The following is a 24082-nucleotide window of genomic DNA, read 5'->3' on the forward strand; positions in this document are numbered from 1 at the left end:
GGATTCAAATGACAATATTGATGCCAAATCGTGTAATTTTATCAAACATGTTTTCAATGAAAATCGTTGACTCACGTGATATGAAACGAGAGTACGTCGCCATTTTAGGTATCGTACCTGAACGTTTGAGCAAAAAGTAAACACATGTTGACCTGCTAAGTTATGAAATAATCCATATCCAAACTGTGACAGTATGTAGCTGATGTCAAAAAGAAAGCCTTTGATCTGAAACAGATGTATATGCAGTGACCTACAGCTTTTTGTTGGAAAATGATTGTCGAAAATTTGGACGCGTTGAAAATCTGGCTCACGAAAACGTTGACACCAATGTAAGACATACAGCTGACATGGGTGGCGTATTCATTTATAGACTTGTGTATTTTGAAAGTCATCATAAGTTATTACGTACTGACTGTTTATTTTTATAAGGTCGTGTTTTATATTGGTGTATTGATTGATTATACTTCTCTTGTTACAATCGAAACCGGCTCCATATGCGTAGATTTTTTAAGCGGGGGGGGGGGGGGGGGGGTTGTAGGTTATAAGCTGTGTTCGGTTTTATTCAAGTACTAATTGTTTAGAATGCTGCGTCTTCTTATAATATGTTCTCTCCTGTAATATCTTATTCATCGTTTGCATGTACTACCGCATGGTTTACATGTATCAGCTTAAAAGCTGACCTGTGTCGATTTTACATTAGAAATCGACCCATGCAGAAAATGAAAAAAAAAATCTGACCCACCCTCAGCATTTGAACAGCATCCCACCCCTTGCCCCTCCACCCCATTCCCTTCAACCTGGCACAAAAGCTTTTTACTGTACATCGATTTGAAAGTAAGATTATATTATTAGCTTGCAAACATATTTTACTCACTGATCATCATTCATTTAATATATTCTTCCAAAGTTAGGCAACATAGCCGTTAGGGCATGGTCAGCTCTTGTATGGACAGTACATAACATTAAAAGGCAGAAAATAGGCCTGGTATCCTGTAGGGTGTCCTCAGACATTATGGAAAGCACATGTACAATATTCCTGGACACTTGTTGGTGACTAGGGGGTCTATTCACGAGGCGGAAACACTAAGGGGACAGTGTGTACTGAGGTTACTGGGTTGAAATGGCAAATGGGTTAAATATGATGGTTGATAGATATGGTCATTTCAGCTGCGTAGCTATATATAGTCCAATTGCTAGCTTTTGTGGTGTTTCAAATACTGACTACCTGGTAATATTACTGACCCTATCTTTTTATGCCTATAACTTAAGCTTGAAGTTTTTTGGGCATTTTCAAGGCAGGACTATTAAAGTCTAGATTCATTTAAGCAATGAACAGTGGTTTTAATGTTGTTATTGTCGATATGGCAGCAAGATATATGGTGGGCAAATGGCATTGGAATCCGTTAGGGTTCCCATGCTACATTTTCTAAAATATTTAGAATTCCTAACCTCTCTACCTTTTCTTTTTGGTATGTACTGTAATAATATAACACCCACAAAACACTGACTGGTATATTCAGTGAAATGAAACCTAGCAAGTTGGAGGTAAAACCAGTAAGTAGATTCTATCAAACACGAGAACATTTTGAATGTGGATGCAGTACATATTTGTATGAATCGTTATCTTTATTTTGCAGATGTGATGCTGATCCAGATCCCCTTGCGAAATACGTAGTTGCACTTCTGAAAAAAGACAAGACAGAAAAGGAATTGGAGGCAGTTTTCTTAGACCAGTTAGATGTTTTTCTCCAAAGCAGTAAGTATAATAATCAGATTTTCAGGTTCGCTGTAATTAGTTATTTGTTAGCCCATCTGGTTCGAAGGACCAAGGTGAGCTTATGTCATACCATGGCATCTGTTGTCCGTCAACAATTATGATGTAAAAATAGGCCCTGGGGTCTTTCCCCACCCCAAGGAACTTAGTTTCTTTAAACACAATAATGTAAGTATAACAGTCAGGGCTTTTTATGAGGGCTTCTTGGGGTCGTTAATAGGCCCCATTCCCAATTGAAATTATTTCATATTTAAGCCAAATTCCCAAAATTTGCAGTTTACTCCTGAAAAATATTTCCCAATTTATCGATTTTCTTTCCAAAATGAGACAAAAAGGCCCCTTCCCAAATCAGTGAGAAAAAGCCCTGCTTATGTTTTCATCTTCATTTATAAATGAAAGCATACTTTTTTAGATGCTACAGTATATTGACTCATCAGACAAGGTTCTCCGCGATGTTGCTGCGACATGCTTTAGAAAGCTCGCAACATGCTTAAAAATCCTGCAACACACTTAACTACCTTGCGACATGCTTTATTTTGTTCCAATAGTGAACAAAAATTATAATGAATATTCAACAGAGGCAGTCTAGATTACTTCACACTGTTAACTCAGGAAGCCACTACATATCAGTCACTGAGTCAGTCTCTAACCGTCCATATGACCTGCTTTAATGGACAGTAACTACAGCCTTAGGTAGCGATTAGTAGAGGAAGGGTACCAGTTTGTTTTCTCAACGTCAAAGTTATAGGGGAAAGTCTTTTGACTTTAATGTAGCCAAAGCATGGCAGGGTTCACACCAGCATTTGAAATTCTTACACCAAATTTTCACCAAAGTGAAATTTCTTTCGCTGAATTAGATTTTTTTGAGCCAAAAGTTGAAAAATAATTTAAGACCTAGGCTATATAATCATTCATATCTCATCGATCCCTGACCAAGTTTACTGCCAACATGCACATTAACATTCATGAACAAGATGAAGTTATAAGTATAAATTAAGCTATTTAACCTGAATGTCTCAAACTCAAATGATATTCAGATAATACAATTTAAATTTAACTCAATACCTTTTTTATTACGTTAAATAAGTTATTAAATGTATGCTATATTTTTCAAACAAAGTAATAAATACCCTGCCTTATTAGATATATTAAATAGCATGGGAAAACACATATTGTCATTCTGTGAAGGAGAGATTTTGGTTAGCTGCAGCATGCTTAGATTTCAGAAGTTGGAAAACCCTGATCAGTCATACCGGAATTCATGTCAACTTACAACATTAGTATAAATAACAACATTAGTATAACTTACAACATTAGTATAACTAACAACATTAGTATAACTTACAACATTAGTATAACTTACAACATTAGTATAACTAACAACATTAGTATAACTTACAACATTAGTATAACTTACAACATTAGTATAACTAACAACATTAGTATAACTTACAACATTAGTATAAATTAATACATTAATTACAACATATAGTCCAGTTACACCTCTAATTGGAAAATAATCCATGCATGTTTATATTTCAGAAACAAAAGATTTTGTGGCATCATTTTTCCGAGTGTTAAGAGATAAATCCTATATTCCACTACCACCACCACCACCAACGACAACACCACCACCCAATGTTGTAGTCAAGACTGAGGCTGTCCCAGACAGTACCACAGCCAATGCTAATGTACTCACAGACATCAAAGTAGAGGTTAAAAAGGAGTCAACAGAGGTAAGTAAACAATGATTTATCAATCAGTAATTGGAGTATGACAATTCACTGATTCATGGTATCATGGAATCATAGAGGGTAGTATACCAGTTTAATGTTCGGGTTCGCTCCATCTATACTATGGGAGTGGTTTTGACTTTTCAGGTCAGGTGACTACTACGGGAGTACTTTTGACATCATAACTGACACTGATACACTTGTACTAAAGGGACTCTTTAGATGAATCAGGTTGATGGCAATTTTTTGTTTTGATTTAGAATGAAGATAAACTTGGAAAGGACGGTAAAGAAAAAGATGTCAAACCACGACGTAATAGAACTTCTAGTCAGGAGAAACGCGATTTGTAAGTAAAGTCATTACCTCATTTTAGGTCGTTCTAAGTAATGAGATTTGTAAGTCATTCCCTCATTTTTGGTCATTCTAAGTCACATAACAGTAATATACCGTATTTGACCTAATAAGGGCGCAGGGCGCGAGTAATTGACAGTGGGGGCGCCCTTATTAAGATTAGTTATTCTGAAGTTTTATGAAACAGACTATACCTTATAGCAGAATACCCAAGGTTGTGGAAACGGTAAAATATTCAGTCATGAAAATATTCCAGATGAAGATATCTATTCATTATCATATATTAAGCTTAAACATCACTTGTGAATACTCCTGTAAACTTGTAAACCATGCCAGCTGATCTTTAGACCAGAGAATGTGTGTTCCACCATTTATGTTCAAATGGAACTCTTTTGTGTTCTATTTATAGAAACAGGTAATTTCCCAGATCATATCAGACATCGTTTTCTTTGACCTTATAATTGATTTACAATGTCTTTTACTAGCTTTCTGTTCTGAACAAAAGTTATTTATCAACAAGAATGAAGTCTTTACTTTATCTTCAAATAAAGATGGTAAGTTATTATTTGTATGTGTGTTTAGTTTTGGGTGCTCTTTGCACTGACATGTCACAGTCATCTATAGCCTGTAGGAATACACAAAATGTGGCGAAAACATGGGTTCCAGTTACTTAATTTGCTGGAGAAAATTGAACACATAAAGTAGCAAAATATTTCACATGCATTATTACTTTTGACACCATTTTGACACTCAGTCAAAGATTTATTTCCTTGAAAAAAGGTAGGGGCGCCCTTATTAGGGCAGGCGCCCTTATTAGGTCAAATACGGTAACATAGAAGTATAAGTCACATAACTTCTCAAATAAGATTATTAGATTTCGTTGTTTTTTTATGCGGCTGCAGTAGCTACATTGGTAACATGGTTCACCTTATAACACTAGGATGGTGAGTGTAACTCTGACTAGTAACAATATATATATATTACATTTCTTTTAACTACACAAAGTATAGTTCTGCCATTGTACAAACTTCTGAAAATCCCCTGTGTATTCAATGGCAGTATTATTGTTGTTTATTTCCGAATCTGCATGCCGTTTGTGCATGGATATCACAGCCATTGTAAGTGTGGAGATAGTCAGCCATTTGTATCAACTAGCTACGTCTCTTTAGGGCTTGTAACTCCTTTTCATTCAAACGATTAAAAAATTTCCGATACTAAAGCGCGAACCAGAATGCATAATTTTTTTCCAGATTAACAACAGTGCAGACAAGTAAATTGTCAAATTTTTGAGGTAATCTGCCCCCTTTATAAAACACAAGTAAATACCAAACGATCACATACGGACATAGAACATGGAACAGTTACACATGTTAAGTAGATAAACAATGTACCATATTGTTATGTTTGTTTTGATGAATCCCTCAGTCAATAAATTATTCGTCGACGACTTATGTAATTCATTAGAAAACCTCTTAGGTGGTGTAGAGATGGTATAGATAAATAGTCAAAACAAAAAGTTTAATAAAATAACAGCACATGTTGAAACGATTCGATGACAACACATGCCATGTAGCAAATTTTTGTGTTTTTGTTTATCTCTGCAGTTTGTTCATTGCATCCCACCGTTTCAATTAATTTTTAATGTTCAAATTGTGCTTTTCTATATAAATATCTTTTAATTATCTATTATTTGAAAATGTTTATCTACTAAATTGTGTAACTGTTCCATGTTCTATGTCTATATGTGATCGTTTGTAATTTACTTGTGTCTTGTTAAAGGGGCAGATTGCCTCGAAAATTCAACAATTTACTTGTCTCTGCTGTCGTTTTCACTACATGCCCAATTATATATTTGAATAAAAGGAATCAACACAGTAAAAATAGTTGAATTTCGCTAACGTTTTCCGGCCTTAATACCGTGGTCATTATCAGGATGTTGACGATACCTTATTGTTAGTAGCGTTGTTATATATTAGATATAGAGTAAATATAAAATGTTTCCATTTCTGTATTTTTTAGGGAAGAGAGGCAACGAAGAAGAGAGAGATTTGGGCCAGTGGACCATAACATGCCAAGAGTTGTCAGAGGACAGGACCGTTTGGAACGACCTGACAGGCCTGACAGGCCTGACCGTCCTGACCGTCCTGATAGAGGCCCTGACAGGGGTGCAGGAGACAGACGATATTACAGACGAAGGTCAAGGTCACACAGTCCAAGGAGATATTCTAGAAGTCCCCTTAGATCTAGAAGTCCATACAGAAGGCGTCCACGTTCAAGATCAAGATCTCCATATAGGGCAAGGTCATGGACACCACGTTCAAGATCAAGATCAAGGTCATGGACTCCCCGCTCAAGGTCTCGATCAAGGTCAAGATCAATATCTAGATCTAGGTCTCGCTCAAGATCAAGAGGTTGGTTGATGTTTGAAAATTTTGTGAGAAGTTAGTGTTAAATCCACATACATGTAGAGTGGTGGTGTAGTGTTAAATCCACATACATGTAGAGTGGTGGTGTAGTGTTAAATCCACATACATGTAGTTGTGGTGTAATTACGACTTTAGAAGCTGATTCTTCCGTATTATGAAGTTACACACAAAAAATCATAACACGTATACATGACACATTTGTCAAACACAAATAAAGAATGGACTCTAACAACAAAAGGAAAGTAAAATTCTTTCACACATACGTATCTCACACTTACCAGGCTTCTTGAGCGGATCATCGTGACAGACAGTGTTTCCATGAACTTCTTATACATGTTCCTGTGTAGTAATAATTATCAGAGATATACGGTGTAAACTATACAATCAAGCTGTTGTGAGTTCCAGTCTGGGGTGACTGGTGATGGGATATCAGATAGGGTTACAGGCGTGTCGAAGGGAGTGATGGGTGAAGTCTGCAGTAAGTCATACTATCTGTTTGTCACTGGTCAAGTCTGAGAAACACTCCTGACACGCCACTCACGTGACCACATACCAGACACTTCCACACACACATACAATGATACTCACATTACAATGTGTGCAAACCTGGTCTACATACAAATTTATCTATAAATAATGACTAATAGATTGAATTATTATACCTTCATGAGATAAAGTGTTTATTGGAATGCCTACTATGGTGGAGTTTTTAGAAATTTTCAATGTATAACTATTTCTCTTGTATGGCTTAAATGTTTTACCATTGTAAGATTGCTACCCAGGAACGTCATACTAAATTACTACAAATATTGTGAATGTATTTGACGAGCTGACTTCTCAAAGTGACGTGTTTTTGTCAACTCATTCTGAAGGTGATGTTCGGCTGTGCATGATTAGAATCGAGTAGTGTACACCTAGTCACTGGTCAGAATCGGTTAGTGTACACCTAGTCACTGGTCAGAATCGGGTAGTGTACACCTAGTCACTGGTCAGAATCGAGTAGTGTACACCTAGTCACTGGTCAAAATCGAGTAGTGTACACCTAGTCACTGGTCAGAATCGAGTAGTGTACACCTAGTCACTGGTCAGAATCGAGTAGTGTACACCTAGTCACTGGTCAGAATCGAGTAGTGTACACCTAGTCACTGGTCAGAATCGAGTAGTGTACACCTAGTCACTGGTCAGAATCGGGTAGTGTACACCTAGTCACTGGTCAGAATCGGTTAGTGTACACCTAGTCACTGGTCAGAATCGGGTAGTGTACACCTAGTCACTGGTCAGAATCGGGTAGTGTACACCTAGTCACTGGTCAGAATCGAGTAGTGTACACCTAGTCACTGGTCAGAATCGTGTAGTGTACACCTAGTCACTGGTCAGAATCGAGTAGTGTACACCTAGTCACTGGTCAGAATCGAGTAGTGTACACCTAGTCACTGGTCAAAGCTTGTTTACCACCTGAATCCATTTCAATAAAATTTTGCTTGAGCGTTCTATGGCCAAAGGTGACTCAAAATTGTGAATAATGTGACCCCCCCCCCCCCCCCCCCCCCCCCCCCCCCCCCCCCCCAAAATGGGTGAAATTGACTGACATTTCATGAACGCAGATGAAATAGAGTTGAATACTTTCTCATTAACGAAAGGGGCTTAAGGTACTTTACCAAAATGATGATTTTTAGGACTCTGGAGATGGTAAAATTTACTATCGTCTATATAGCGAGAATCATTTGGTTGAGGGGTTGATGAGCGGATCCAAAATTGGCCTGTTAAATTGACAGAAACTTATCAGAACTCAATGATGTGCGACTGTTGATTATAATTTAATTAAGGCCCATGTGCCGCTTGTTGTTACTACTTACATAAAAATTCAGATCTGTATCTAGCTGTTTTTTCAGCAGTGTTTGGTATGTCCAAAATCATGATCTGTTTTTATGTTATAGGATTTACTTGTGATTGTTTATATTCTGTATATAGGAAGGAGACCCCTGCCAGACAGTCGAGGTTCAACACCTACATTAGACAATGGCAGATACAGCCACAGCATTCCAGCAGTAGGGGGTGGTGTTTACTCGATGGCTCACGGGGACCGCTGCCTTACCACCGACAGTGCAGGCCGTGAGATACGTCCTAGGTGTAAGGACTACGATGGTAAGAACCAAGCCACCATTGAGTATAATGCAAGGTGTTCATTGGACTTAATCAGTGTTTCAGAAAATGTCCACGCCATTCCCCCATACATTTCGAAATAGTGCAGCATATTTTTGCGTTTTTACATTTTCATGGGCCCTTATAACCCACGATAAAGTGATAAAGGCTTGACTTTAGAGTAAAGGTCATTATGCATACTTTAAATTAAGCAAGACAGCTAACAAGAGCATGTAAGTAAACACATAGGGAATACACTTATAGTCTAAATTTACTTAATTCTTAACTGACATACTTATAGTCTAAATTTACTTAATTCTTAACTGACATACTTAAGTTCAACATTTAGTTTTTAAACGAACATTAATGTTCGGTTATTGCCATCAAGAACTGGACTGAGAAATATGACCATATTTGGTAGCCACATTCACCAATACGCCATCTACTGTCCGTTTCAATGAAATATGGCTGCCCCCATTGCCTTACGCTTCAAATAATTTACTTGCAAAAACATCTTCGTTTTATGTAGTAGTTTTACCGAAAATGTTGAAATGTATTCAGTAGATGTTTTCAAGATACATACGATTTGAGAAATGCATAACGCTAGCGAAATGTGAAGACTAAATGAACCTGAACTTTGCGAATAACTCCAGGTCAATATATATTTATGTAAACAAATATTGCGCAGGCGCATTCGTCTCCGGATGTTTAGAAAGTTTTGCTCTTCCGTGTTCATTCCAAAATGGCTGACATTATAGCATAGGTCTGCAAATATGTCCGCGATTTACTTAAATTTGTAATATATATATTCTACTTTTCACATCATTATCAACTAGATGAGTATTTCTATAATTTAGAGAAAGAAATATATCAATAACGGCATACGAGACGATACATTGTATCATACTATAGGTTACTGAACATGTTTGCGAGAAAGGTAGATACTAGGTGGCATTTGTGGTCAGGGTGACTGGTCATAGCGTTAACATTGTCATCGATTTCCATATTCCATTTTCCTTTGACGAAAACGACCAATAAATCAAATGCAAATGATAATATCTTGTTGCCATGTGCACGGGATTGGTTGTTGTAGGCGATACTTGGAACGTATTTACTGTTGTAAGGGAGGTAACTGCAAGATTACGGAAATCAAACGTTAAACCGTTGATTGGTCGATTTTTCCATGACGTTGGTAATGGGTTTACAATCGAAGTGACAGATAACTACGGCAATATTCAGATGATATCAACAATAACATTTTTAGATACGTGTGGTCGGCAGTTGTCATGTTTAAAATGAACAATTATATAGCTTGTTTTTATTTCGGCAAAGTCGAGAATATTTACTGAAACGGACCACAGGTGAAGCAGACTTGGAAATACCGAAACGAAGAAAAATGGGGCTTAATTATAATATAGGCCTAAATTGGCATTATTTTCAGAGAATTGACCCACATATATGTTTTTCAATGCCTAATTTTATCGTATGTAAAATATTAGAGGTTTACGAATTTTAAATTAATTTTTCATTTGCGAATCGCGGCCCGATTGTCAGAGTTGAATTACCGAAATGACCGATAGTGGACCCAAATCGACATTTTTACGAGAGAATGGACCCAATATAGGATCTATTAATCCTTGGTGTGTGTATAGAGACCTGGAAGTATTTTGAAAGAATTTGCAAAATACCGAATTCACGATCAAATTTTCGATTGTGACGAACTACTGAGACGGTGTTAGTTCATGTTAAGTCAATCTGATTAAAATCAGCTGTTACATGATATGGCTACGTTTAGTATGCACTACTCCTACGTATTTTTTTTAAAGCCGGAAAACGGAAATCCGGATTATCTAAAAACAAATGCAAAAAGACTTGTGACATTCACTTAATTTGATATTCAGCCATTAATTGTTATTTGTAGTTTTATAACTTCTGAAATAGTGTGATCGATTCTCTATATAATATTGCTGTGGAACTTGTGTTATTTTTCAAACAAATTCATTTTGATAATTTGATAATTTGTTAATTTAGAACGTTCATCAAGTCATGATCAAGACTTGAAATTTTCGCTAAACCATACTTCAAACACAGTAATCAATGAATTGATAAATTGAAAATTGAAGTCAAGCAAATGAGTTAAAGGCTTGCCCGCAGAGAGATCAGAAAAATTGGCTAATAGAAAAAGATTTTTTACACATGACAGATTGTTGGAATTGTTGAGTTTTTCATTTTATTTTCCTTATAAAACGCTGAAAAGTGATATTAAACCTCATTCTTTAAATATTATTTATTTAATCGCAACCCGCAAATAAGTCCCCGCTATAAAGTGGAGTCTAATTTGATTGACACATCAAAGAAACAAGCATGTGCACAGTGCCGCACAGTGATAACTTCAAAGGCAGCGGCGATTTACAAAGAAGATTTGCCGTTATATTCCATACATTTCCCTCTCAGGTTGAGTTTTAAAACGTCTTTTAAATACATATTCTGTAATTGTTTTCAAGAAATAAAGTCGGAAAAGCCTCTAATTTTGTCACATAGAAACGTGTACTGAAGTTTATTTAGTGATCGGAGATGTGCCGTTTACCGGTCCGTCTGCGGGTAAGCCTCTTTAATATTTACCTAAATAATTTTTCAATATACAACACATGTTCAGATGACTATTTGTGCCATGCTGTTACAAGATTTCAGTTACAATTCTAAAAGTCAAGCAAATGAGTTAATATTTACCTAAATAATTTTTCAATATACAACACATGTTCAGATGACTATTTGTGCCATGCTGTTACAAGATTTCAGTTACAATTCTAAAATTGAATTAGTATGTAAATATATGTTATCCTGTCAATATCCACAAATCGAGTGTAGTTTACTGTACTCAAAGACATGCCAGTAGATAGCGGTACATATACTTACTGCTTACATCTAGTGCTTACTTGTGTGAACTATAAATCAATAACAAAATGGTTCATATATTTCTATATATGACTTCACAAACTATGCGGTGTCTGAAGATCTGAATGAAGTGAATAAACGATGTATTACATTATTTTTATGAAATATTCAAGTCATAGATCATTCTCTTAAAAATATTGATTTCAAGTCCATTTTGGTAATTTTACTATGACGGCAATCAGGATAGAATGGCGAATAAACCCCTAATATTTTACATATGATTAATTTTGACATTGGAGAACATATAATTGTGTCCATTCTCTAAAGCACTGGTAGAATGTACAGAATAGAGCTTCATAAATATATTCTCAAAATTACTAATTACCCCGGTAAATATAACATTTTACATAAACCTCCCATGACTGATGGTGAACTTAAACTTGCAAATCTCCTGTGTCATTCCAATTTTGATATGTGTAAATATATACACGTACTGTATATATATAGTTATAGATATGGAATGCTTCACAATTTGCATACAGTTATGGAATCTTATAACACCCCCAAAAATGTTATCTCCACATAAAGGATGTGATTTGTGCAATTACATTGCTGAACTGTGTGGTTCAGTATGATTGGATGATCAACATTGGAAAAGGACAATAAATAGGGAATGTGTCGTCCCATCGAATGGACTGTAATCTTTGTGATCAGGTTTGAAGTTGAAAATGAAGCTTGAAGTTTTCTTTTCCTGTTTGCTGAATTATTCGATGAAGATAGTCTTTATCTGGTTGTTATTCTTTATCACATTGTTTACAATACTGTAATTATACCAGAAGTTTATCTTCTCATATACAGATTTATTAACATCAAATGATTCCTGAACAAAAGGAGTCAGGTTTTGTTTTGTTTTGAAGTACCATAAATGCTTGCATGAGTACAGTTTCAATAGGATACATTCTTAATTCGGGCCTTGATTAGCAGCTCTGGTTTTGGTTTTTAGTAATTCTTTATGTGTGTTTCATCATATTAAGTTGAAATGCAACTATGTATGCTAAACTAACGATGGAACTAGCCTAAATTTAGTGCATATTAGAAGTTGGCATCATTAAGGTCACAGAGTCCTGGCTGTATTATAACTGATGATGCCTTCCCGAAAGAAAGAAGACATATTTTATTTTCATCGATCCAAGATAGATCAACAAACTTTCGATTTCAATTAGGACCTTACAGAAACATGCATGTGTACAATCAAATCAGAACAGCTGCAAACATTTCAAATTATTTGCAATTAATTCCTAAACCGATATCAGTAAATTTATCAACTTAAAACTTAGAAGATTACTGATTTTGCATTAAACAATAATGTTCGTTTACAGTACTTCCAGTACTTTGATTTTTTACAGAGAAAGGTTTCTGTATGCGAGGAGATCTGTGTCCTTACGACCATGGGCTGGACCCTGTTATAGTTGAGGATGTTCCTATTCCCACTGTGGGCATGCCTTTCCCTCCTCCAGGTAAGTTCAATTGATCATCAACTCCAGGTTTGTTCACATCTTTTCATTATTTCTCAGAAATTAAAGCATGATATGGTTAAATCTCAAATTTAATTGGATAGATTGCCCTTGGTCCATAGTTGTGTATGTTGTTTTTTGACTGATCAGAAGACAAAATAGCTGATTGTGGATGGCCATCTTTGATATTGACAGTTGAAGTTTGTTGTCTTTATTACTTGTAACGTTACTCAATGGATCTTTCAATAGTTTCATTTGCAGGTTATTCTTTATCTCATGATCTGCATGTTTAAGTTTTGGATTGACTAGAGCGAAAAAATCTAATTTTAATTTTAGCAATACAGTGCAACATGGCCATTTAGAAAATGTTAATTAATGGAAAAGATAGAATCAACATTTATAGAAAAATTCCAATAAAGATTAAACAATGGTGGCTGCCAGGATCTTTCTGGAATCTCTTGCTGTAATGTCTTGTCAGTCTTTCCTGTTTCTATATTATTGAATGTTATAGTTCTGTAATATCTTGTCAGTCTTTCCTGTTTCTATATTATTGAATGTTATAGTTCTGTAATATCTTGTCAGTCTTTCCTGTTTCTATATTATTGAATGTTATAGTTCTGTAATATCTTGTCAGTCTTTCCCTGTTTCTATATTATTGAATGTTATAGTTCTGTAATATCCTGTCAGTCTTTCCTGTTTCTATATTATTGAATGTTATAGTTCTGTAATATCTTGTCAGTCTTTCCTGTTTCTATATTATTGAATGTTATAGTTCTGTAATATCTTGTCAGTCTTTCCTGTTTCTATATTATTGAATGTTATAGTGCTGTAATATCTTGTCAGTCTTTCCTGTTTCTATATTATTGAATGTTATAGTTCTGTAATATCTTGTCAGTCTTTCCTGTTTCTATATTATTGAATGTTATAGTTCTGTAATATCTTGTCAGTCTTTACTGTTTCTATATTATTGAATGTTATAGTTCTGTAATATCCTGTCAGTCTTTACTGTTTCTATATTATTGAATGTTATAGTTCTGTAATATCCTGTCAGTCTTTACTGTTTCTATATTATTGAATGTTATAGTTCTGTAATATCTTGTCAGTCTTTCCTGTTTCTATATTATTGAATGTTATAGTTCTGTAATATCTTGTCAGTCTTTCCTGTTTCTATATTATTGAATGTTATAGTGCTGTAATATCTTGTCAGTCTTTCCTGTTTCTATATTATTGAATGTTATAGTTCTGTAATATCTTGTCAGTCTTTCCTGTTTCTATATTATTGAATGTTATAGTGCTGTAATATCTTGTCAGTCTTTCCTGTTTCTATATTATTGAATGTTATAGTTCTGTAATATCTTGTCAGTCTTTCCTGTTTCTATATTATTGAATGTTATAGTTCTGTAATATCTTGTCAGTCTTTCCTGTTTCTATATTATTGAATGTTATAGTGCTGTAATATCTTGTCAGTCTTTCCTGTTTCTATATTATTGAATGTTATAGTTCTGTAATATCTTGTCAGTCTTTCCTGTTTCTATATTATTGAATGTTATAGTTCTGTAATATCCTGTCAGTCTTTACTGTTTCTATATTATTGAATGTTATAGTTCTGTAATATCTTGTCAGTCTTTCCTGTTTCTATATTATTGAATGTTATAGTTCTGTAATATCTTGTCAGTCTTTACTGTTTCTATATTATTGAATGTTATAGTTCTGTAATATCTTGTCAGTCTTTCCTGTTTCTATATTATTGAATGTTATAGTTCTGTAATATCTTGTCAGTCTTTCCTGTTTCTATATTATTGAATGTTATAGTGCTGTAATATCTTGTCAGTCTTTCCTGTTTCTATATTATTGAATGTTATAGTTCTGTAATATCTTGTCAGTCTTTCCTGTTTCTATATTATTGAATGTTATAGTGCTGTGATATCTTGTCAGTTGTTCCTGTTCCTATATTATTGAATGTTATAGTTCTGTAATATCTTGTCAGTCGTTCCTGTTCCTATATTATTGAATGTTATAGTATAAACTTGTACTGAACCCTTTAGGACCACCACCACCTGTCAGTAACAGCACAAACCTGCCCCCAGGATCTGGCCCTCTGGTTACTGGACCCAGATTTATGCCGCCAACACATGGACCACCACCTGGTATGCCAAGGGTAGGAATGGGGCCGGGACCACGACCACCCCCTCCTAGACTAGGTAAGCCTTACTATTACTACTAGTCGAAATAAATATAAATTCTATCTAGGCTGTTAAGGATTAGGAAGGATTATGGGTATTTAGTTTCAGCAGCAGACCATAGCAGGTGTCTATTCTACTACATATATTTCACTGGCAACTGAAATAATTAGAAGATTTGTAATGAGAGTTATAAAACTGTCTACTTCTTCAATTCTTATAAATTCTTCGCTAATAAAACTTAATATAATGGCATATTTTTAAAGGTTAATAGAAATTGTGGTCAGAGGAACATGTTGGTGACTGGAATTTTGAACTAAGTGGGCCAGTTATTTAACAGTTGTGAATTTCTTTTTCAGACAACTTTGAAGTGTACAACCCTGAGGCCCCAGGCATTACCAGACCTCAGGGTCCAAGACCAGGTCCTTTCTGGAATGGTCCTCGAGGACCCCCACCAGGAATAGGGAGGGGTGGACCACCACCCCCACCACCACATTTTCTGTCCGGTCCACCCCCACCACTACCCCCTAACCCTAACAGACGCGACCATCTGGTCAACATACCCACCCTGCCTGAGGAAGCTAAAGGTAGGAGGATTATGTATTATAAATGTCTAGTTATACTTTTCTCCTGTTTACACACCTGCCAAGATATTGTTGGAATACATTGTATGGAGAGCACCAACCTCCATCTTTATATAACCATCCACACTGATAACTTCATTAATTATCTTTCAAAAGAAAACCTTTTACTTGTAAATGGGTATGTTTTTGAAGGACTTAAATGTTAACTCCAAGTTTGAGAAAATTACATTTACAATGAAGTTTGTTTTGGGGTCATTTGACATTTTCAACATTTCCTTATGAACCAAGTCATAAATTAAAGAAGGTCACAATATTTAAGCAATAGGTAGCTAGGGTTTAAAAGGTATTCAAATAAATGACCTTAAGTCTTTTATCCAAGGCCAGTACATGGAAAAGATTCAGATGCCCATCGTATAACCATTTACACAATAACTTTGTAAATTTTCTCAGAAGCTTCTGGCCAAAAAGATAATTATGAAATTGAGTCTAATTTGGGCAAGATTTTCAGTAGATATTAAATGAGTGACGAATGTGCTCTTTCCTTAAATTATTCACTCTATGTGTATATACATTGTTACAGAAAAAGAGGAAGCGGCTCTAGCTCCCCCAGGTACGGAGCCTGTAACAAAGCCTGTTGTTGTAGAAAAGCCTCCCGAAAGGACTGTCATTGCTCCAAAGAGAGCGTATAACTCTAGTCATGGCCCAGGTCAGGATCAGCCTAATCAGCATGGGGGTCGCTACATGGGTAACCAGTACGGAGGTCAGAACCGCTATGGTCCTCCTCAGGCCAAGAAACCATTCGACTACAATCGCATAGGTGGTATGTAGGATCTCAATCCAACAATATTCAGTGGGAAAGGGAGAATATCTTCTTATCCTGATTGTCTCTCATTTGTTGCCCTGTCTGTTCTGTTCATTTGTTCATCCTGTTGACAAAATAATCTGTTTGTCCTAAGGGAAAACATTTCAATCTATCACTCTACCTGTCTGTTTGTCTGTCAATCCATCACTCTACCTGTCTGTCAATCCATCACTACCTGTCTGTCAATCCATCACTCTACCTGTCTGTCAATCCATCACTCTACCTGTCTGTCAATCTATCACTACCTGTCTGTCAATCCATCACTCTACCTGTCTGTCAATCCATCACTCTACCTGTCTGTCAATCCATCACTCTACCTGTCTGTCAATCCATCACTACCTATCTGTCAATCCATCACTCTACCTGTCTGTCAATCCATCACTCTACCTGTCTGTCAATCCATCACTCTACCTGTCTGTCAATCCATCACTCTACTTGTCTGTTTGTCTGTCAATCCATCACTCTACCTGTTTGTTTGTTTTTCTGTCAATCCATCACTCTACCTGTCTGTCTCTCTGTCAATCCATCACTCTACCTGTCTGTTTGTCTGTCTGTCTGTCTGTCTGTCAATCCATCACTCTACCTGTTTGTTTGTTTTTCTGTCAATCCATCACTCTACCTGTTTGTTTGTTTTTCTGTCAATCCATCACTCTACCTGTCTGTTTGTCTGTCAATCCATCACTCTACTTGTGTATCTGTCAATCCACCACTCTACCTGTCTGTTTGTCTGTCAATCCATCACTCTACCTGTCTGTCTGTTAATCCATCACTCTACCTGTCTGTTAATCCAGTACTCTTTCTGTCTGTTTGTCTGTCAGTCCATCACTCTACCTGTCTGTCTGTCAATCCATCACTCTACCTGTCTGTTTGTCTTTAATCCATCACTTTACCTGTCTGTATAGCTGTCAATTCTTTACACAATAATACCATAAGTTGGGGAAGTTTTTGCAGCTGAATGGCCTTTGCATATTGAAGCATAATTTTTTTACAATACACATATCTTTCAGGTCAAAGATTATAAGTCATGGCATTCAATAACAACTGTTACCCCATTAAACCTTTATTATAGTTTTTGCAAAATTTACTCTTCTTTAAATTCAAAGCCAAAAGATTTCAAAGTAAATAAGCGCATTTCACAATCGCCTTACTTCATGTTTTGTTCTTTTGTAAAAATGAGATTTTGATTACTAATAAGTGTGTTTTGTTTTGATAGGTTACCGACGGCCTGATATCGATACGTCCAATACTACCCTCCAAGTCACAAAAGTGCCAAAAGATTGCTGTAATATTTCAAAAGTCAACGAACACTTTTCTAAGTTTGGCAATATTACCAACATCAAGGTAAATGATCAATGAATTAATAGCTACAGTATGGACGAGTATTTTGTCAAATTTTTAAGGCAATCAGCCCCATTGTCAAGACAAGTATATTACAAACGATCACATTAATAATTACCAACAAATAACACAAAAGGTAATGGTAGTAGATTAATTAGGACAATATTGTAAAATATTGTTTGTGTGAATTGTCCCCTCAGTCGATTGTTTCCAAGTTCGTTTTTCATGATTTAGTAAATGTCACTTAAGTGAATTTACCCTTTGAATTTTGAACTGTAATAACTTCTGAAAAATTGACATTTCATTTTCATGGAAGGTTAGAAAATTACAGGCTGTTATGAAAAATATATACTGTATTACTGCATGGGAACAAAATGTATTTAAGTTTTGATAGAATTCAAGTTTATGTTGAAATTACTATTAATAACTAAACAGTTTCTGTTTTGATAACATGCCTTTCTGATATCACACAGATTGGGTACAATGAGCCAGACTCTATCCTAGTCTCGTACTCCACAAACGCTGAGGCTCTGGCCGCCTACCGCTGTAGTGATCCAGTCTTCAACAATAGGTTCATAAAACTCTTCTGGCACAAACCAGACAAAGTATGTATTACTGGTATGATCAACAGGATTCGCTACAAGACAAGTGCTTAACAAAATAATGCTTTTAATCTCTTCGCTTTTATGTGTATATACTTACTGCAACAAAAAAAAGAAGTAAATTAACAAGTGATAGACGATTCAGTGAAATACAGTGAAGTGTCTTATTATCAATGTCCTTTTTTTTCTCCTCTTGAGTGATTAACTTTATGTATGGTTTATTTGATGTTGCTGCAGTTATAATTGTCCAACAAGTGGTTCTCAGTACCATAAGTCTTATTCATGCTATTTATCATGTATACTCTGTCATATTATGTATACCTAGTCAATATACATCCTTTAAGGAAAGAAAATTATTTTGTTGTGTACACAGGAGCAGGGACAAAACCAGCCAGACTCCTCAGAAAACTCAGGTATGAAAGGGAATTCTGGTGACTTTAGGAACGTCCAGCACGCCTCTGCTAAATCTAGACTGGGAGCTATTATTCCTCCAGCCAGTAAGCTCTCGCTCAACAATCTAAAGAAGCCCCCTGCTTTCCAGCCAGTGGAGACATCTGAAGCAGAAACCAACTTATCCTCAGAGGTGCAAGATCTCAGGAAAGAAAAGGTAGTCTAGATTTAAGGGCATTTTGTGTAAGTGATCATGTGATGTTCTGATTGGTGACGTTGATCAGATATATAGCCTGTCGAGTTGGAAATCAAGGATACTAGAGACTCTTCAACATCAGTCTCTGTCCTTGATCCTGTAGGGAAACCACCAGAGACAGCTTATCTAGATCTTACAACATAACCCGCAGGGAAAGCTTATCTAGATCTTACAACATAACCCGCAGGGAAAGCTTATCTAGATCTTACAACATAACCCGCAGGGAACGCTTATCTAGATCTTACAACATAACCCGCAGGGAAAGCTTATCTAGATCTTACAACATAACCCGCAGGGAAAGCTTATCTAGATCTTACAACATAACCCGCAGGGAAAGCTTATCTAGATCGTGCAACATAACCCGCAGGGAAAGCTTATCTAGATCTTACAACATAACCCGCAGGGACAGCTTATCTAGATCTTACAACATAACCCGCAGGGAAAGCTTATCTAGATCTTACAACATAATCCGCAGGGAAAGCTTAATATCTAGATCTTACAACATAACCCGCAGGGAAAGCTTAATATCTAGATCTTACAACATAACCCGCAGGGAAAGCTTATCTAGATCTTACAACATAACCCGCAGGGAAAGCTTATCTAGATCTTACAACATAACCTGCAGGGACAGCAAGCTTATCTAGATCTTACAACATAACCCGCAGGGAAAGCTTATCTAGATCGTGCAACATAACCCGCAGGGAAAGCTTATCTAGATCTTACAACATAACCCGCAGGGACAGCTTATCTAGATCTTACAACATAACCCGCAGGGAAAGCTTATCTAGATCTTACAACATAACCCGCAGGGAAAGCTTAATATCTAGATCTTACAACATAACCCGCAGGGAAAGCTTAATATCTAGATCTTACAACATAACCCGCAGGGAAAGCTTATCTAGATCTTACAACATAACCCGCAGGAAAGCTTATCTAGATCTTACAACATAACCTGCAGGGACAGCAAGCTTATCTAGATCTTACAACATAACCCGTAGGGAAAGCTTATCTAGATCTTACAACATAACCTGCAGGGACAGCTTACATCTTGGCTGGATGATAAGCATTATGATGTCAATTTCCCAATTGTTAATTTTCCATTTCTAGATAGCAACATCCTGCATCATCATCAGCAGGATTCCATATAACAATATTGTATCAACCTTAAGTGTTTTGGACTGAATTCTGCTAGAAAAACTTCACTTAATTACGATTCAGATTACAGAAATAACGGAAAATTCTGCCAACACTGTCCTTGTATTGTAACTTCAATTTTTTCCATCAAAAGATCATTACCAATGATTTAACCTGCCATATGAGTTCATATCTCTTGATTAGATTGAATTTTGATTCTTTAGAATTTATGTTAGGCCATTGTGTTTACATCATCAGTAGGTAACATTACTAAGATGTATATCGTATACACGTCATCAGTAGGTAACATTACTAAGACTGTATATCGTATACACGTCATCAGTAGGTAACATTACTAAGACTGTATATCGTATACACGCCATCAGTAGGTAACATTACTAAGACTGTATATCGTATACACGTCATCAGTCGGTAACATTACTAAGACTGTATATTGTATACACGTCATCAGTAGGAAACATTACTAAGGCTGTATATCGTATACACATCAGTAGGTAACATTACTAAGACTGTATATCGTATACACGTCATCAGTAGGTAACATTACTAAGACTGTATATCGTATACACGTCATCAGTAGGTAACATTACTAAGACTGTATATCGTATGCACGTCATCAGTAGGTAACATTACTAAGACTATATCGTATACACGTCATCAGTAGGTAACATTACTAAGACTGTATATCGTATACACGTCATCAGTAGGTAACATTACTAAGACTGTATATCGTATACACGTCATCAGTGGGTAACATTACTAAGACTGTATATCGTATACACATCAGTAGGTAACATTACTAAGACTGTATATCGTATACATGTCATCAGTAGGTAACATTACTAAGACTGTATATCGTATACACATCAGTAGGTAACATTACTAAGACTGTATATCGTATACATGTCATCAGTGGGTAACATTACTAAGACTGTTGTCGTATACACGTCATCAGTAGGTAACATTACTAAGACTGTATATCGTATACACGTCATCAGTAGGTAACATTACTAAGACTGTATATCGTATACACATCAGTAGGTAACATTACTAAGATTGTATATCGTATACTCGTCATCAGTAGGTAACATTACTAAGACTGTATATCGTATACACGTCATCAGTAGGTAACATTACTAAGACTGTATATCGTATACACATCAGAAGGTAACATTACTAAGACTGTATATCGTATACACATCAGTAGGTAACATTACTAAGACTGTATATCGTATACACGTCATCAGTAGGTAACATTACTAAGACTGTATATCGTATACACGTCATAAGTAGGTAGCATTACTAAGACTGTATATCGTATACACGTCATCAGTGGGTAATATTACTAAGACTGTATATCGTATACACATCAGTAGGTAACATTACTAAGACTGTATATCGTATACTCGTCATCAGTAGGTAACATTACTAAGACTGTATATCGTATACACATCAGTAGGTAACATTACTAAGACTGTATATCGTATACACGTCATCAGTAGGTAACATTACTAAGACTGTATATCGTATACACATCAGTAGGTAACATTACTAAGACTGTATATCGTATACACATCAGTAGGTAACATTACTAAGACTGTATATCGTATACACATCAGTAGGTAACATTACTAAGACTGTATATCGTATACACGTCATCAGTAGGTAACATTACTAAGACTGTATATCGTATACACGTCAGTACGTAACATTACTAAGACTGTATATCGTATACACGCCATCAGTAGGTAACATTACTAAGACTGTATATCGTATACACGTCATCAGTAGGTAACATTACTAAGACTGTATATCGTATACACGTCATCAGTAGGTAACATTACTAAGGCTGTATATCGTATACACGTCATCAGTAGGTAACATTACTAAGACTGTATATCGTATACACGTCAGTACGTAACATTACTAAGACTGTATATCGTATACACGCCATCAGTAGGTAACATTACTAAGACTGTATATCGTATACACGTCATCAGTAGGTAACATTACTAAGACTGTATATCGTATACACGTCATCAGTGGGTAACATTACTAAGACTGTATATCGTATACACATCAGTAGGTAACATTACTAAGACTGTATATCGTATACACATCAGTAGGTAACATTACTAAGACTGTATATCGTATACTCGTCATCAGTAGGTAACATTACTAAGACTGTATATCGTATACACATCAGTAGGTAACATTACTAAGACTGTATATCGTATACATCATCAGTAGGTAACATTACTAAGACTGTATATCGTATACACGTCATCAGTAGGTAACATTACTAAGACTGTATATTGTATACACATCAGTAGGTAACATTACTAAGACTGTATATCGTATACACGTCATCAGTAGGTAACATTACTAAGACTGTATATCGTATACACATCAGTAGGTAACATTACTAAGACTGTATATCGTATACTCGTCATCAGTAGGTAACATTACTAAGACTGTATATCGTATACACGTCATCAGTAGGTAACATTACTAAGGCTGTATATCGTATACTCGTCATCAGTAGGTAACATTACTAAGACTGTATATCGTATACACGTCATCAGTAGGTAATATTACTAAGACTGTATATCGTATACACGCCATCAGTAGGTAACATTACTAAGGCTGTATATCGTATACACGTCATCAGTAGGTAACATTACTAAGACTGTATATCGTATACACGTCCGTACGTAACATTACTAAGACTGTATATCGTATACACGCCATCAGTAGGTAACATTACTAAGACTGTATATCGTATACACGTCATCAGTAGGTAACATTACTAAGACTGTATATCGTATACACGTCATCAGTGGGTAACATTACTAAGACTGTATATCGTATACACATCAGTAGGTAACATTACTAAGACTGTATATCGTATACACATCAGTAGGTAACATTACTAAGACTGTATATCGTATACTCGTCATCAGAAGTTAACATTACTAAGACTGTATATCGTATACACATCAGTAGGTAACATTACTAAGACTGTATATCGTATACATCATCAGTAGGTAACATTACTAAGACTGTATATCGTATACACGTCATCAGTAGGTAACATTACTAAGACTGTATATCGTATACACATCAGTAGGTAACATTACTAAGACTGTATATCGTATACACATCAGTAGGTAACATTACTAAGATTGTATATCGTATACTCGTCATCAGTAGGTAACATTACTAAGATTGTATATCGTATACTCGTCATCAGTAGGTAACATTACTAAGATTGTATATCGTATACTCGTCATCAGTAGGTAACATTACTAAGATTGTATATCGTATACTTGTCATCAGTAGGTAACATTACTAAGATTGTATATCGTATACTCGTCATCAGTAGGTAACATTACTAAGACTGTATATCGTATACACGTCATCAGTGGGTAATATTACTAAGACTGTATATCGTATACACATCAGTAGGTAACATTACTAAGACTGTATATCGTATACACATCAGTAGGTAATATTACTAAGACTGTATATCGTATACACATCAGTAGGTAACATTACTAAGACTGTATATCGTATACACGTCATCAGTAGGTAACATTACTAAGACTGTATATCGTATACACATCAGTAGGTAACATTACTAAGACTGTATATCGTATACACATCAGTAGGTAACATTACTAAGACTGTATATCGTATACACATCAGTAGGTAACATTACTAAGACTGTATATCGTATACACGTCATCAGTGGGTAATATTACCAAGTCTGTATATCGTATACACGTCATCAGTGGGTAATATTACTAAGACTGTATATCGTATACACGTCATCAGTAGGAAACATTACTAAGGCTGTATATCGTATACTCGTCATCAG

At 35.8% G+C, this 24082-nt stretch overlaps 1 protein-coding gene across 1 annotated transcript in view; it reads left to right on the top strand.

Annotated features, from left to right (window-relative positions):
- The first annotated feature begins 78 nt into the window (after positions 1-78).
- The window catches only part of LOC117328675 (RNA-binding protein 26-like), a 39513-nt gene continuing 15509 nt past the window's right edge, over positions 79-24082 (top strand). The window contains exons 1-13 of the mRNA XM_033886124.1: positions 79-329; positions 1638-1756; positions 3317-3510; positions 3768-3853; positions 5878-6269; positions 8256-8429; positions 12728-12838; positions 14881-15036; positions 15375-15602; positions 16180-16419; positions 17675-17802; positions 18273-18404; positions 18775-19008. Coding sequence (XP_033742015.1) covers positions 271-329; positions 1638-1756; positions 3317-3510; positions 3768-3853; positions 5878-6269; positions 8256-8429; positions 12728-12838; positions 14881-15036; positions 15375-15602; positions 16180-16419; positions 17675-17802; positions 18273-18404; positions 18775-19008 — 2253 coding nt within the window. The 5' untranslated portion in view covers positions 79-270. The remainder of the gene's footprint in view (positions 330-1637; positions 1757-3316; positions 3511-3767; positions 3854-5877; positions 6270-8255; positions 8430-12727; positions 12839-14880; positions 15037-15374; positions 15603-16179; positions 16420-17674; positions 17803-18272; positions 18405-18774; positions 19009-24082) is intronic.

Source organism: Pecten maximus, chromosome 6 (genome assembly GCF_902652985.1).
Source record: "Pecten maximus chromosome 6, xPecMax1.1, whole genome shotgun sequence".
Taxonomy (NCBI): domain Eukaryota; kingdom Metazoa; phylum Mollusca; class Bivalvia; order Pectinida; family Pectinidae; genus Pecten; species Pecten maximus.